This window comes from Charadrius vociferus, unplaced genomic scaffold (assembly GCF_000708025.1).
Source record: "Charadrius vociferus isolate BGI_N301 unplaced genomic scaffold, ASM70802v2 scaffold375, whole genome shotgun sequence".
NCBI lineage: Eukaryota > Metazoa > Chordata > Aves > Charadriiformes > Charadriidae > Charadrius > Charadrius vociferus.
In genome coordinates this window covers 1,548,878-1,564,392 of record NW_009648440.1, presented here as the reverse complement: position 1 = coordinate 1,564,392, position 15,515 = coordinate 1,548,878, and the positions used below count along the sequence as shown (strand labels likewise).

At 47.8% G+C, this 15,515-nt stretch overlaps 1 protein-coding gene across 1 annotated transcript in view; it reads right to left on the bottom strand.

Annotated features, from left to right (window-relative positions):
• Positions 1-1,298: 1,298 nt before the first annotated feature.
• BMP6 (bone morphogenetic protein 6) overlaps positions 1,299-15,515 on the bottom strand; it is a 29,225-nt gene continuing 15,008 nt past the window's right edge. The window contains exons 3-7 of the mRNA XM_009885428.1: positions 13,195-13,343; positions 11,756-11,953; positions 3,864-3,940; positions 1,539-1,649; positions 1,299-1,448 (exon numbers count right to left, since the gene is read on the bottom strand). Of these exons, the coding sequence (XP_009883730.1) occupies positions 1,299-1,448; positions 1,539-1,649; positions 3,864-3,940; positions 11,756-11,953; positions 13,195-13,343 (685 nt within the window). The remainder of the gene's footprint in view (positions 1,449-1,538; positions 1,650-3,863; positions 3,941-11,755; positions 11,954-13,194; positions 13,344-15,515) is intronic.

Sequence of the window (15,515 nt, the reverse complement as noted above, 5' to 3'; positions counted from 1 at the left end):
CACGTTTTTAACAACTTTCTAGTGAAGCACAATCTCATGAGTTTCTTGTATAAAATCAAAGTGGTACAATTGTTTACACTGAGATTTTTCTAAATAAAAACTTTTTAAAAAAGCAGTCTTTCTATAAATGATACAGCACAATGAATATACAATGACAAGTGCAATAAATTATAGCTTGTATTTACAAGAAGCCTTTTAAATGCAAGAATTAGAGGTAAGTGCATTTAATACAAGTTTAGTATTGACCAAAACAATTTGCTGTTAGCTTCTTCTGCTAGACAAACCGTGGCTACACTGTGAATGTATCCTTTATACCAGTTTGTTAGTTGCGTGAGTTGAAGGGGAAAGGTTGGCCAAGACTTGCGTATGTTGTTGACATTCTGTCTTCCTGTAAATAAATGGTCCAGCTAGAGAATGAATGGCCCCTAAACTTTTATGTCTGAATTACAGCTGTAGAAGCATCCTGACTTCCTTCCTGGGCAAGTGGTAGTAGATGAGGCAGCTCCGTGCGGGCAGTGGAAGGAAGTTGCATAAGAACAAGTGTGTAACATTACGTTGCTCAGTCAAATAGCGAATGGGAAGGACCAGTCGGGGTCTGAGTTCAGGCTACTGTTTCTAACACAGGCTGCAGCCAAGCCACCTTACACTTGCAGGATCAGACTTAAACTGTGCTTGCAGAATAACAGAACCGAAACACTTGCTTTGGCACAATTTAAGATGCTTACTGTCATGACAGATTTCAGGAGGAGATTAACAGTCTAGGTGTAGTAACTGGTCCTTCTAGACAAAAAGCAATTCCAAATCTTAGGATTTTTTTATTATTTTGTACAAGTTGTATGCCTGAAGTCTGAAGTACTAACACCACTTTCTTTACTCTAGCTTCCCTGTCTCTCCCCTTGTCTTCTCTCCCCCCGCCCCCCTTGTTTTGAGTGTTTCATGCCCATCTGCTAAAACTGCAGCATCCATCCAAGGAACCGCTACGGCCAAGCTGCTATGTGAGATAAAGACCATCCCCGCTAAATAAAGTGTGTGTGGGCATACCGCTGCTTTGCGCGCCCTGGCTCTGCAGAGCTGAGCAGCCACCATGGAGTAGGGTCAGTCTGTGAGAAGTCCAGGGGTTTGCTCACACCCCAACGTGTGCTTCCCACACCCCTTCCTCCCACAAGGCACATACGTGGTGTTCTGAAAGGTGGCTCATCAATTATTTTTTTTTTTTCAATGGCAGGTAGTTCATGAAAGCATGGAAGGTAGTACAGAAGTTCATGGTAGAATCACAGAGTCCGTGTGAAGACTGTTTGTCAGTGACATCCACAAGCTCTTACTACCATATTCCTGTATTTCTTCAAGATTACATTAGAATTATCATCAAAATAAAGAACGGATATGGCATTTAGTTTGGTAGGTGCACAGCATGGTTTGGGAACGTAATCAGGATTCATAAGATGAACCTGTTGCCAAAAAGAAAACAGAACTGAGACAATGGTAACTCGTTTACAAATTCACCTATTGCTTTGGCATCCAGCTTTCCGGAGACTTACCAGAGTTTGTACAATGGCATGATTGGTCGCGTTCATATGGGCATTGAGTGGGAATGAGCACTCCCCATCACAGTAGTTGGCTGCGTAGCCCTTTGGAGCGATTATCCAGTCCTTTTTAGGAAACAAACAGAACGTGATTCAAATTAAAAAGTTGCCAACTTGCACAGACAACTGCATGCAATTAAGAGCAGCTGAAAATTTTCCACTAACTTTTTTCTTGAGGGTGAAAATGTGTTTTCACTGAAGCTATTAGGGTTTGGGGTTTTTTTTTTGGTGATCCATGACTTTTCCATGGGCACACTGATTTTAACATCCAAAGAATGGTTCACATCTATGTACGGCTTAACTGCCATGAACTAGAAGAGTTTTATTCCTAAAACTCTTGCTGGGTTGCCTTGTGGGGACTGTGGTTTGGATGCCTTTATGTTCCAACGTTTCCTGCAGGTTAGGCCCTCTGGCTGAAATACCTTTTCTAGGTTGGATTGCAGCCTCAGCTGGTGTCCCCTCCTGGAGAAAATCATGTACGTGCCTGCATGTGCGTGCACCCATGCACAATTCAACCAGGGAGCTCCAGAATAGGAATATAAAACGTTGACGTGGTGCCTCTCAGACATTTGACCCTATACAGTCTTATACAGGGACGGTAGTCGGCTAAGGCCACGGTGGGAAGTTTTAGCTGCGTAACAGCTTCACCTCTGCCAGAGTCCTAAAGCAGGGGCAGGCCAGCCAGCCTGAGCTGTGTGTGCAGGCAGGTGGCCCCCATGGCGATCTGAGCGCCACGCTATGGAAGAAGGCGACTCTTCACCAATGTGCTAACAAAAAAAAAAAATTATAGCTTCTCTGCTGCTTACACAAAAGAGCGAAAGGTAAATTAAAAGCATCACCAATTAGCAGGAGGCATGTCGCCTCCCTTGGTGTCAGGCCCTGCAGGTCACCCTGCAGGAGGACGTACTTCACGTGCACATAATCCTTAGCTGATCTCCCCTTTACCTGACAACGATTACCTGGGTTAGCCTGAATTTTGCTGCAGCGGCCCTGAGCAGCCAGAGACTGTTGCTGCAGGTTTGCTAACCAGATTTGCTGTTGGATTGCTAACATGAGTGTACTTGGGCATAGAAAAACCACCTCTTCATTTTACTGTACTAGCTCACCCATAATTTGCTCCCAGTAAACTAAGCTGTTTTTCGTAAGACAGTCGCTCTCCTGCTACAGAAGCCAGTACAGACCGTGTAATTAAATTTGTGGTTTAATGCGGTATAAGAATAAGGGAAGCACTCTGCTAAAAACTCGATGGATGGCTGCTGCCCTGCCTCCATCCTCTCTCTACAACAAGTAGGACCTGGATTCCAGCTCCTGCAAAGAGCCCTGCTGGCCCGTGGCCTTCCTTTAGCAGCATCTTACCTTTCTGCTCAAGTCTGCAACTAGAAAGGTGAAGGCAGTGCCTTCGAGACCGTGAACTTCACAACTGGAATACACTTCCTGTCTGGAAGCAGGGCAAGCGAGCTAAGGAGGAGGTGGAAAACCGAACACAAGTGAAAAAAAAAAAAAAAGCCACTATAAGTAATAGAGAACGGAGACAGCAGCCAGCCACAGCTGTAGCTAGGGAGCTGGCGTTGACATAAGCTACAAAAAGCTGCTGTCCCATTAGCTGGGAGAGGACTTTCACATGTAGGGTATTACAGAAGCAGCGGGGGCAGCCCTGGCATCCTAAATTCTAACCTGGTAAAAACATTAGCTGATAGAAATGGGACCTCCCTCACAAAAGTGCTAAGTGAGAGAATAAAAAAAAAAAAAAAGAGAAGATGAGGGCATTCTTTGAAATGGGATGTTTGATGACACTGTGGCCTGGTCCTAAATAACTTAGTTTAAACAACTCTGTGGCCTCACGGTGTTGCAGCTAAACCCAGTCGTCAGTCCACCTACCACAGATAGTGCTAATTGTGGGGCAGGGGGCGGAGGACTTCAACACAATGGCTGATCACTAGAAAAAAAACTTGATTTGGCTAAAATCACTGCTTAACATCAGATTTTTTTCCCTTATCACTAGAGGTACACAGATATGAGCCCTTGCCCGTACTGTGACTCCCATGAGTGACACAGAATGACTGTATACTTGAATCTCATAAAGTATCAAGCTTCCTCTGGATCTTATCAAATGTCACAACTATCAATATTTATTTGCCCTTCCCTGTGACTGGTTTTAGTGAGGAGGCACAAGGGACATTTTAAAGCGTAATGGCAGCCTCGAGTGGAATTACCGTGACACTGTTTAGATAACATTTCATAACAAAATGTCTAGTTTACCCAGAGAGAAACATCACACACCTGCCATCCCAAGTCTTGGAAGCTAACGTAAAGCTCATGCTTTCTGCACGCCGTTTTTAAGTCACTGCTGTTGTAATCTGTTAAAAGAAAAAGAACAAACCAGGAATTTAGAAAGTAAAACAGGAAGAGCATCGCTGGAGGGTACAGCTGGCCAGATGTGTGCACACTACAGGCTCAACAGCGACAAACGGCGAGCTCCCTCAGCAGCCAAAAGGAGAAGGGTGTTGAGGGATGTCCAATACAGGGCTGAAGCTTTTAAGATGCCTATGGGAATGGAGGCACCCAAGTAACAGTGACTTGGTTATAATTCCTTCAGCTGCCTTTACTAACTTGACAAGCAGCGCTTGTAAAACACCTCCAGTAAAATGACTTCTTAAAAATAAATCTGCTCCTTCAGGCTGGCACAGGCTATATCCCTGCTGGCTGCTCAAACTCACCCCCACTTCCTCGGCCGCAGTTCCCAACGTGTGCCACCCTAGGTGGTAAGCCCAAAACACACACACTTACCAAGAGAATTACAACCCTGGGAAGGTTAAGCATGGCCTTGTGCCCCTATACCCATTAGCAGAAGTCCTTAAACCTGTTAGCAGAAGTCTGTAAACAGCTAAGATGTCCCACAGGTGGTGAAGCCATGTCCCAGTCTCTCTGTGCCTTACCCCAAGCCTGCCTTGGACATCACATGTGGCTCCATGCACCACCTCCACTTTTGGACCTTTACAAGCCATGCTATGAAAAACAAGTTTCTCCTTCCCATAACCCACTTAACTGCAGAGAGAAAGGATTTGACACACTCTCACCATTAACTTGCTCCATAGCGCTAACACTGCACAGAAGAGTGGGGGCACAGGGTGCAAAGCCCTGACCAGAGACCTTTCCCCTTGCCACGACGTGAGGTACAAGGATGTTTCGACCATGCAGGAGCAGCTCCCGATGGCCCTACAAAATGCAGCTTTTGACAGCGAGTGGAATTTCCCATTTATATTTGGAAAGAGAGGCGGCTCTGCACGCGAACACCTGGAACCGCAGCGAGCGGAGGAGCTGAGCCGTGACAGAGGGGCCTTTCACCCCGGGGGTGGCTGCACACATCCAGCCTTGACGGGTGGTGGTGGATATCGTCACACCTTGGGCGGCTGCTGGACCTCAGCGCAGCAGCCACAGAAACCACCTTGGCAGCAGGGTGCCTCGAACCCGCGCTTCGTGCCCACCAGGGAAGCACGAGAGGAAGAGATGGCAGCAAATTCAGCCGAGCAGCACGGGAGCCCAGGTCCTCGTCCATGCAGTGACACTCGTCCCAGAGCTGGACCCAGACCGGCCGTGTTCTCCTCCGATGCCTCACCCACACGGGCCTCCTCTCCTCTCGCACGCCTCATTTGCAAGTAAAGGCGCTTCCGTCAGCAGGCAGATGCCACACGCTGATGCGACTGCCCCCCGCTGCCCTGGGCCTTTCGGCTAAGCAGCCCCCCCGGAGCCCCTAACGCGGCTTAAAAGGGCACCCTCCCAGTGTAGCTTTCCCCAAATGCGGCAGCTGGGATAGAAAAATATTTTTAGTGACTTTTTCCTTGGCTCTGAATAAGCCTTTCTTTTTCTTCCCTCCACCACCACCACCACCACCACCCCCCCGCTGCCCCAAGTTTGGGAACTACAAATGCAAATATTTATTCGAAAGAAAAACTACAATACTAAAAGCACATCCAACTGACATTAAGGGCAGCACAGCATTACAGCTGGGTACAGTTAACACTGAGGTCTGAAAAAACCCTACACCTCAAACCTCGCCTCCAAACCACCAAAGATTAGAAAGTTGTTTTTAGAAGCGGTTTGGGTTTTAAACTTTAAGGATTGCATTTCGGACTTTCAATAGCTTCGCTTCAATCACGGATTTAATCAGGTGAGCAGAGCTGGTTGACAGCCTGCTGCAGCATAAACATTTGTTCTTTCAGGAGCACTTGGTAGCAAGGACGGAGGCGAGTTTCTCTATTCAAGCTCTCAATTTTCAAACCAGACATAGCCCGTAGAAACCAGGGTGTGGTGGGTTTTTTCAGATGAAGCTTGTCAGTCCCTAGCTCAGCCCGGGAGCAAATTTCTAGCATCTGATGTTTCTAAATGAGCTGGTCATAACAAGGGGAAAAAAATGAGCAGAAGATACTTTCAGCGGTCAAAGGCCTTCATTTAAGTACCTGAAAACATGACTTCATTGTTCTTCAATGGAAAATATGTTGTTTGCTTAGGGGAAAACCATCCGTATTTGACGGGGAGTTACAGTGGAGTTGAGCCTATTCACAACTGAGTAGGCAGAACAATGCTGCGTTCCAAATCCAGCTACAACTTACCCAAGTCAGCTATGGGAAAGGGGAGAAGGCAAGGGAGGCAGGGGAAACAGGAGTGGGAAGAAAGGCTGTGAGCAATCACACAAGTTTAAGAAAACAAAGAAAAAAAAGAGCTGCTTAACAAGCTACATGAAGCAGAACATGTTATGAATGTGTCCTCTCTCACGCTGCCTGAAGTTGGCCCCCCAAAACGTGCCCCGGTTCACTGGTTGGCCCGATTCACACCCTGCATTGAGCACCAGCTACTCCATCCATGGCAGACACAGACAGCTCTGCCTCCTCTGCCCAAACTCAGCCTTTGCTTTCTTAAATGCCAACTTACTAAACAACCCCTCTCCCGGGATTCGCACTCTGCCCTGTTTAACGCTCACCCCACGCTCCCCTGCCCTCTCTTCTTGTTACATTTGCCTACCGTGTCTACTTTATGGAACCTACTTTAGCTCAACTTCAGGGATGTTACAAACCTTCAATCAACCCTTAGCGGTGGAGGGGAAAAGGCAATACAGATGCACGTAATAACAATCCATTCCCTACGGTTTGGGGTTCGGCGTGTGCCCTAGAGCCACATACATCCAATTATGGGCCTGAAAAAAAGAGGAATCCACACAGTAAAGGGTTTTTGGCAGTGAGCTAAAGCTTGCTGAGCTACTGAAGTTGGCCTCCCACGACACATTTTCTCCAGAGCCTGGAAAGCAGTATGAGCTACCCCAGTGGAGCATATTCAACTGTTTTAGCCCAAATTGCTGTTTGAGGTGGTTGGCAGTGCAAGACCCAACATCTAAGAGGCAACAGGGTACATGTCCCTCCCCGGCAGCCCTGCAGCAGGGGGACCCTGCTGGCTTACACCGCCACGACACAATTTCCAAGGATTCCTTGCCAGAGACCTTCGAAATCTCTGCGAGTTTAGGGAGCTGCTTTGGGAGCTCCTATAGGCTCACTGTGGGTTTAGCAAAATCATCTCTTTTTTTTTTTTTTCCCCCCTGAATGTACCAATTCAGAAACACTAGCTTGGCATTCACAAGGCACTGCATTTAATCACACTGCCAACTATTTTGTCTAAAACAGAGATTTAAAAAAAAACACCCAAACCCCTAGTTCTGCACTTAAAAATAACTTCCAGGGCAGCGCAGTTAAAACGGCGCAGTTAAGATGGTTTGTCTCTGCAGCTTATTTGCACTGAACTTTGTCTGCCTTCACCAGAACCCAAGTCTGACTTTCTGTGAGCACAGATGTTTCTCTTAAGGCTGGAAATTGGCATTTGTGTTGCCGAAAGGGGAGAGAGAATAGCCCGACCTTAATGGTCTTCCTCTTACAGATACTTATGCACCCACCTTAGATTTCCTATAACCTCTCCCACATTAAGTGCTGGCAAAGAATATATAAATATTTACTGAGGTCGATACGTCTGAGAACACCCTTGCTGCTCCCAAGGTGCCAGCTTACCAAATTCCACATGGTAATTAATTGCTTCTGTGGTCCAAAATAGCTTTGACAGAGGTCTCCAAGGCCAGCCCCTTCTTCTTGGTGTTTGACTTTGGTGATTTGTCTGGATAAAGCTGGTGTAAACTGATCGCACAGTTAATAACAGCCCACTTCACATGAAAGCGATCTGCTTGGGTGGGAAGAAGGGGAGATGTCAGGCTGACGTGGGCCCGCGTGTGAAGGCACATACAGAAACGCCGGCCATGCCGCTCCTGTCCGCATCTGAGCGCTCTAACGGGAAGATTGGATGCGAGATAATAATGTTTATTAACAAGACCCTTGCCACTGCGAAAGCATTTGGCCTTAGTTGCCTCCAGTGTTTGTGCGTGCTGCCCTTTGCAGTATTTAGTTCCCGTACATGGGGAGAAATCTGCCTGATTCCACGCACATCTGCCGGAAGGAAAAGCCACTTGGAAGGCCCCTCCATTTCTCATGGAGCACCTCACACCAGTCCCGGAGGCCTTAGGGTGGCTGAAGAGAAGGACCCGAAAAGGGGCGCTGCATGAGTTTCACTCAGAGCAGCAAGTGCAGCCCAAAGTCAGATGTTTAAATGCAACCCTCCCCATATGGAGGGGCTGACGGCCGACTCACAGAAGAGAAGGGTTATTCCCACTGGACAAGGAGACAGCCCCATACAGAAACCGTAACTCATGGAGGAGCTGGTTGTGTAGGAGCAAGTCCTTAGGCTCGAGGGTCACTGTCCTTTACGTTGAAGACAATCTCCATCTCTTCAGATTAACTAGAGGGTCAGCCTGGAGTCGGAGAGCATGAGCCAAACCCACCGCAAGACACAGCTGAGCGAGGGCCTCCAGACCTTGCAGACAACAGCACAGAAACACCTGCACGCTCCTCCCACCCACCTCATTCCTCCACGTCCTGGGCCAGAGCTGGCATATGATTTTCTGCCTCAACAGACAAAAATACTTCCTTTTCTTCCTGTTCATCCTCCTTCTGCAGAAGAACAGAGCTTGGCTCCAGGAATGCATTGACGCAGGACTCTGTGTCAAAGCAGTTTATAACCATGGGGGTTATTCAGTTCTGCTTTATATAAGCCAGTCATAATTACGTGTTTATAATACAGGGAAATGAGCATTCTTGGCGAAAAAATACAGACCATTGAGATTCTTATGCCACAGCCATAACCTTAGCATCCGAGCACTTGGTACTGACTGCAGGACAACAACTGCACATCAAAGGGAGCACAGCGGGGTCCCAATCCTGCACGTAGCAGCATGCCTCCACGTAACCGCCCGGCTCACCAGATCCAGCACCAGCCCAGCAGCACACTTCACGCGCTCCGAGCTGCAGGACTTGAAATGCTTTCCATATTTAGATAGTAAATGGGGCTTTTTTAAACATACTGCCCTAGCCCAACTCACAGCATCTTTTGGGAAAGGGGTTGATTTTTGGACTGAAGAAAGAAAACTCTGTGTATTCACTAAGGGAAGGAAGGTTCAATCTACAAAAAAACATCAACACCAGCCACTGCCTTGCTGCCTTCTCCAGGAGAGAAACTGCCCTCAAGCCCTGATAGGCAGCGGCAATCCTGGCTGGGCGAAGAGCACAGACCAAAAATCTGACAAGGCGTAAGATACAGTGAGAGAGGAAGACACGCAGACAGGGAGACGCACAGGAGGGGACTGCAGCATCACAGTTCTGCAGCCGCTTTGGGTCCAGATGCATGAAGGCACCCTCAGAAGAGCAAGGCAGCCTCCAGGGTAACCCCCGGGCTTGCCTCCTGCTTCATCCTGGGGCGAACACTTTCCCAGCCCCACCATGCATCACCAAGGCATGGATGTAGGAACCCACACAACTAAAAAAGAAAAAAAAACCCTGTGATCTCTTTAACACTAAAAATGCATATCGGTCATTGGTGCTTCTTGGGCTATTAAATCAACCACTTCTTAGGGAGAACAGAGTCCAAGAGGGTCACACTTAGAAAGGAAAATAAGCTGATGTAGTCTCTCTTTTCTAAACACAGAAACCAACCAAACACACATCTTAACTTTAAATTCCCTCCTCTCCCCCGCCTTAAATCCACAGAGGCTCAACTATACCTTGTTGACTACTGAACTGCCAAATTCCAGATTTTAAATTAAAGCTGGCTTTGAGCTAGAAGAGCTCAAAAAAGCCCTTGAGACCACAGAATGACCAGCTTTTTTTTCCCTTTTTGTCATTTTATAATTTTACGACCTGATGTGTGGTGTAGTCAAGAAAGCAGCGATATAAAAATGGCCCTTTTTGCCCAATATATCTGCTCCCTCTGGAGCTTTGAGTCACATTGCCTGATTTAATAGTAGTCAAAATTTGGTTTTAGCACTGCAACGCTTGTGGAGCTGGGGAGAGAAAGCTGAAGCCTATCCTGACTCTTCTACTGGCACCACAAAAGAGCAACGCAGTGAGTAACTTTCCCAAAGCGCTGCAAATGCATTAAAAAATTGGCTCTCATGATGAAGTGAGCACGGCAACCGAGCCCACCTGTGTAGGAGAATTGCATGCTGCCTGTGTAAAAGCTGGGCTTATTGCTTCTAATGACCAGATGATAAACTACCTATGCCCTTGGCGAGCCCATCACATGGGAAAGTAACCCAGGGAGCAGCTGTGATGCCTGCCTTTAAAACCGCAGCTTGGAGCTTTTCCCCAAGGAAAACCAGGACTGAAGTAGGTCCCAGCAATTGGGACCAACAGACGGCTCCATCTGCAGGGCTGGCAGAGGGTTCTCACACCAGATTAGCCTCCGGCAATGCCACGCTCACACTGGCCAGCCTCCCTCAGGGAGGTCAAGCTGCAGGACTGGGTTGCTCCTCCTGCCCTTAAAATCTGTGAAGTGACATTTCACACCCAGCCAAGTCTGACACTTTCACAGCGTTGCGTGGGAACCCGCAGCCATGCTGTGGCGTGCACCATGAGGACACGCAACAGTTGTTAGTGGCCAACTGCTGCTGGCACACACTAGCCCAAAGGGCAAGTCCATCACCATGCTGGGCTGGAGCAATAGGGCTGCATCAGCACACTGCCATGCTCAAAGCCTGGCTGCCTGCCCTGGAGGGGTTCCCAACCTGGCTCTGGCTCTCTGAGCACTCCCAGCGCCACGGCCAGCGCGGGGCCACCTTGGGTGCAGCGTGGCTCGCCCACAACCTAAGCATGAAAGAGCAGGGGACAGCCTACAGATTCACACCAGCTAAGTTTTGGCAATGCTGGCTCATCTCCCTGTGCTGCGTCTAGACACAGACTAAAAAATACAGCCGCCTCTCTTCCTTGGGGTATAGTCGTTTCTAGACATGGGAAAAGCAGGGATCCTACTGGAAATGAAGGGGGCAGCATAAGCAAATTAATCAAGTAACTTGGAACGGGCTGAAATGTTTCAGAGGAGAGAAGGTACTCGATGAACGAAGGACTTGTAGCACTGTGATGCAGGGCAGAGTGGCTGGAAAACAGACAAGACTTAGAAGACAGGAGAGACTCAATTTTTGTCAAAATTTTGGAGTTATCCACCAGCCCGCAACAGCACTCCAAAGGCTGCTGTACACCACCTGCAACGTGCAACCTTTCCACAGCAAACAGGCAAGCCTCTTTGCCTGCCTGGAAATGCACTTCACTGTGTATACGCTGCTGTTCTTACAAGGAAAAAAGGAAAGGATCTCGTGCTGTTCTACCAGCATTTTTCCAAAGAAAACCAAAAGAGGACTCAGCTGAAAATGCTTATGTGCAATACCATAAATCTCAGTGTACGCAGAGATGGAATCTTTTAAATATTGCATTTCATGTGGCATAATTCTAGGTAAATACTGTGCAGCAAGCAACCTACAAGCACAAAATTCACAGTTAAAATGCCTCACCCCCCTGAATGCAACGGTTGCGACTTCACATGGGGGTCTGGACTCCACCCTGGATTCAGGAGGACGCCTGTAAGTCTCACTATGGGAGACTCCCTCTCCCATCCCCTTGCAGGTGTAACCTGTTCCTCCCCACGGAAGGGCATCCCACCTCAAGTGCCCCTTCTTGCTTTTGCACTCCAAAGCAAATAAAAACATTACAAGAAGTTGCCCCAGCTTCCAGATAAAATGGGTGTTGCATGATTACCTGTGACGCTAGACACCCTGGAAACATCCTGAGCCTGGGTGGAGCGGTTGCGACTCTGTTGCCTCCGCCTGCTCGTTGCTGACCTAGTAGTCCGAACATGGACTTCGCTCACTTTGAAGAAGGCCACCATGAAAGGCTGTTTGTCATAAGGGCCATCTCGGCCTATAAGGCCTGCTTCTCTAGGATTTACGCTGAAACCTTGAAATCAAACAGAAAAGTGAGTGTTAGAGAAATGGTGCTGTTGGATTGCTCCTTCCAGAATCACAGCATCCCCATGAGCAGTGTTTCCTTTCGTCTTGCTCATACTCTTCTTTTATCACTAAACACTCCTCTCCTGCCACCGTGACCTACAGACATTTTTACAACAGCATTCTATCCATCCTGTACAAGAGGCTTCATGGCAGCACCTGGCTCTTTGGTACCCCTATGGCATCTCTACTCCAGTTTAGGCATTGAAGAGGTATACACATAAATATGTGAAACACAAAGCCCAGATGGGTCATGAAATTAGTTCTGCTGCCTGTGAAACACAAGAAGCAGAGATGGGATTAGGAGACCTCTAGGGAAAGCAAAGGGCAAAGAGATGGGATGCTTTTGTCAGGAGCACAGGGATGGGCTTTTAGCCCATTTCGTGAGGGGAAGGACGGCACTAACATTTCCTCAGGGAGAACAGTAGACAGTTCATCTGGTCTCACTTGACCCCACAGGTGTACCAAACCCCAGCATGAAGCCACAGGAAGAAAACATAAGGTTGGAGACTGGTTCCTATAGAGGAAAGATGTCACTGTCCTCTTTTTGGTCACCTGCTGCCCATCTAGATCCTCTCCTTCCCCACCACTTATCTTCCAACACTCCATTTCATGCTCTTTTGCAGTCCCTTCTCTCCTTTTCCACCTTTCAAAGTTTCTGTGGGCGGTGAAAGCTGTCATTGCAGTTGCCCTCAGAGGGACCAGACCCACACAGTGACCGCATCACTTCTCCAGCACAGGGCTCCCATCTCAGGTTTAATGAGATCCGAGCAGCGATGGCAGCAGCTGTAGCAGCCAGCAGGGTTGCCATAAGCCCACATGGGAAGACGCATACTCATATACCTGCCCTCTTCTCTTCCTCTCACCCCACCTGGGATCCCAGCTCCATGCCCCTTTCCCTTCCAACTCAGGAACCAGGACCCTACCCTAGCCCGCCTCCATCACCTCATCCTGGTACTGTTCAGAGACACCTGACCTCACTCATGAGGAAAGACGTCTGTCACACGACAGCCAAGAAGCTGACAGCCCTTAATCTGTGCCCTCAGATGCTTTGCTCAAGGTGTTGGCTACAGCTGCCTACGACGGCAGGGTGCTTACTCCCCACATCACAACTGGACTCTGTTAGCACCACTTCTAGACAGCATCCGAGAGGCTTGTGAGGTTACCCGCATGAACTGGCCCGTAACCTACCGTCGCGGGTCACCACGCTCAGCTGCAGTCCCATGTTGTGCTGAGGGTTCATCACCCACATGTTACTGGTGGCAGTGACGTCAAACTCCAGCCAGCCCTCCTCTGAGGCCCACACCACCCGCGTGTCCAGCAGAAACAGGTCAGAGGCCCTGCAGAGAAGCGCAGTGACAAGATTGTGAGGTCTGGGATTGTCTCCTCCGGCTTTCACTGAAATAAGAAAAGTGATGTTAATAGCTAGTAAAAAACCAAAACAATCCCCCAAATCTGACTGGTTTCATCCAGACTTTTGCCATGAGATGCACATACTTCTGCATGTGAAATTCAGGATTACAAAGCTTTTTCACCAATTTCAAGGCTGGAGGAAAGCAATCCTTGTCCTTAGGTCCAGGTGTTTCTCTATCAGCAAGGGATTCGTAAGCCACTCTTATTCCTGAAGAGTGTAATGCTGGCTCTGGCAGGGCAGTGGTCAACCTACCAGCATTTCCAGGTATTCAGTGGCTTTCGTCAAAGAGGTTTCATGGTTTCAGCCCACCTTCCACAACATAGCTAAGAGACCACGCATCAACAGTGAAGGAAAATGAACCTCTAAAGGTCTCTAAAGACATTTTTCTGAGGATTATCAACAGGGATTAGAGCGCCTTGTTCCAAGCCTGTTGCTACTCAGTCTCCTTCATGGGCTTCAGTTTCAAATGCTACCAAGTCTACACCTTTTTCACAGCATCAAATGCCCATCCAAAACTCAGTTCAATGAAATCAGCTGGAGAAGCATCCAGAGAAATCCCACGTACATTTTCTCACTGTATTATAGGCATTATTTGCCTGTGCAAGAGAGCTACAATTCCTATCCTTAACCTGCGGCCATCATCACAAAATGGATATCAGGTGTCAATCCCATCTTCACCTGTCTTTTCTACCTGGACTTTTTTTTCTAACAATAACTTAATGAAAATGAGAAAACAAGGTACCTGTGCCTTCCACCCATCAAAGGTTAACTTCAGGAAAAAAAACCCACAAACATTTTGATTGAGTTACATTTTATTTTTGGCCAACTGCTATGTCATACTGCCCAGCAGCTTCGTTTGCATGAGATCACATATGGAAAAATAAGCACTTAAGTATATTAGGGCTCCTAGTGCAGCTATTTTTACAGCGTGGAGGCATTCGTCCGCCTCACTGGTAGCCACACGCTCTGTGGTTGACTCAGCAGCCTTTCCCACAGGAGTCTTTGCCACCGCTTCTCCAACGGGAAGAGGGTTCAGGAACAATTCTGACCTTCACCTCCAACAGCAGCGAGTGGCTGGGGCTGGCCAGCTGCTACATGTTTTGGAAACCTTAAGTTTGAAAGATTCGGGCTTTCCCAGGAAGGGTATATAAACTGAAGTGTTGCTTAAGGGAGACCGCAAACAGCAGCTGCAGCTGAGACCACTCTTCCCCTCTCCAGGTTTAAGAGAGGAATGAACTGCTAGATCATTCCCACCTCTGAATATGACTTACACATTGGTCCTCTTCAATGGAGGACTATATCTGAAAAGGGGTTTTCCTAACACCTGTTCTGACCTTCCCCCTCACACCAACTGCTTTTTGATCATCCGTCCCACCTCCCTTCCTCTAAGTGCTGTACTCTCCCTGGCACTCGCCTGCTCCAGAGAATGTCCCACTGGAGCCTCCAGACTAGAGTTACTTTGGCATTATGCCCTCCCAAACCAAACACGTCTGGCTGCAGACTCGTTGGGAACTCTGTAAGAGCAAACCCTCATGAACACTCAACCACATGTGATTAGTCAGGTCTACAAAAACCCGTAGAGAGGTCTCAGAGCTTATATTCCCATTGCCTTGCACTTTGGGAAGACATGTAAGACATCAGAGAGCTGTAAAGCCTGAAAGGACCACACAGCATCATCCAAACCATTCCGCCAAACTATGGGCAGGATCAACTACATCCACGTCACTCCTGAGAGATGTTTGCCTGACCTGATCTTACAGATTTCCAGCCTCAGGAACTCCACCGCCTTTCCAGGAAATTGAATGGGTTTCACTTGAAGCACTTTTTTTTAACCCATCTCCCCATAATACCTAACTTGAATGCCACAACAATCTCCCCTTCTTATTAAAACAACACCTTCAGTCTTTCCTTGCAAGCCATGTTTTACAGACTTGGACTGCTCTCATTGCTCTTTATAGACCCAAATCAGATCAAGATCTCACTGATGCTAAGAACAGTGGAAGGATAATCTTGATCTGTCTCACAGACTATACCTCTACTCATACATCTCAGAATACAATCTTGGCTTTTTCACAAAACCCACACTGTTAGCTCACAT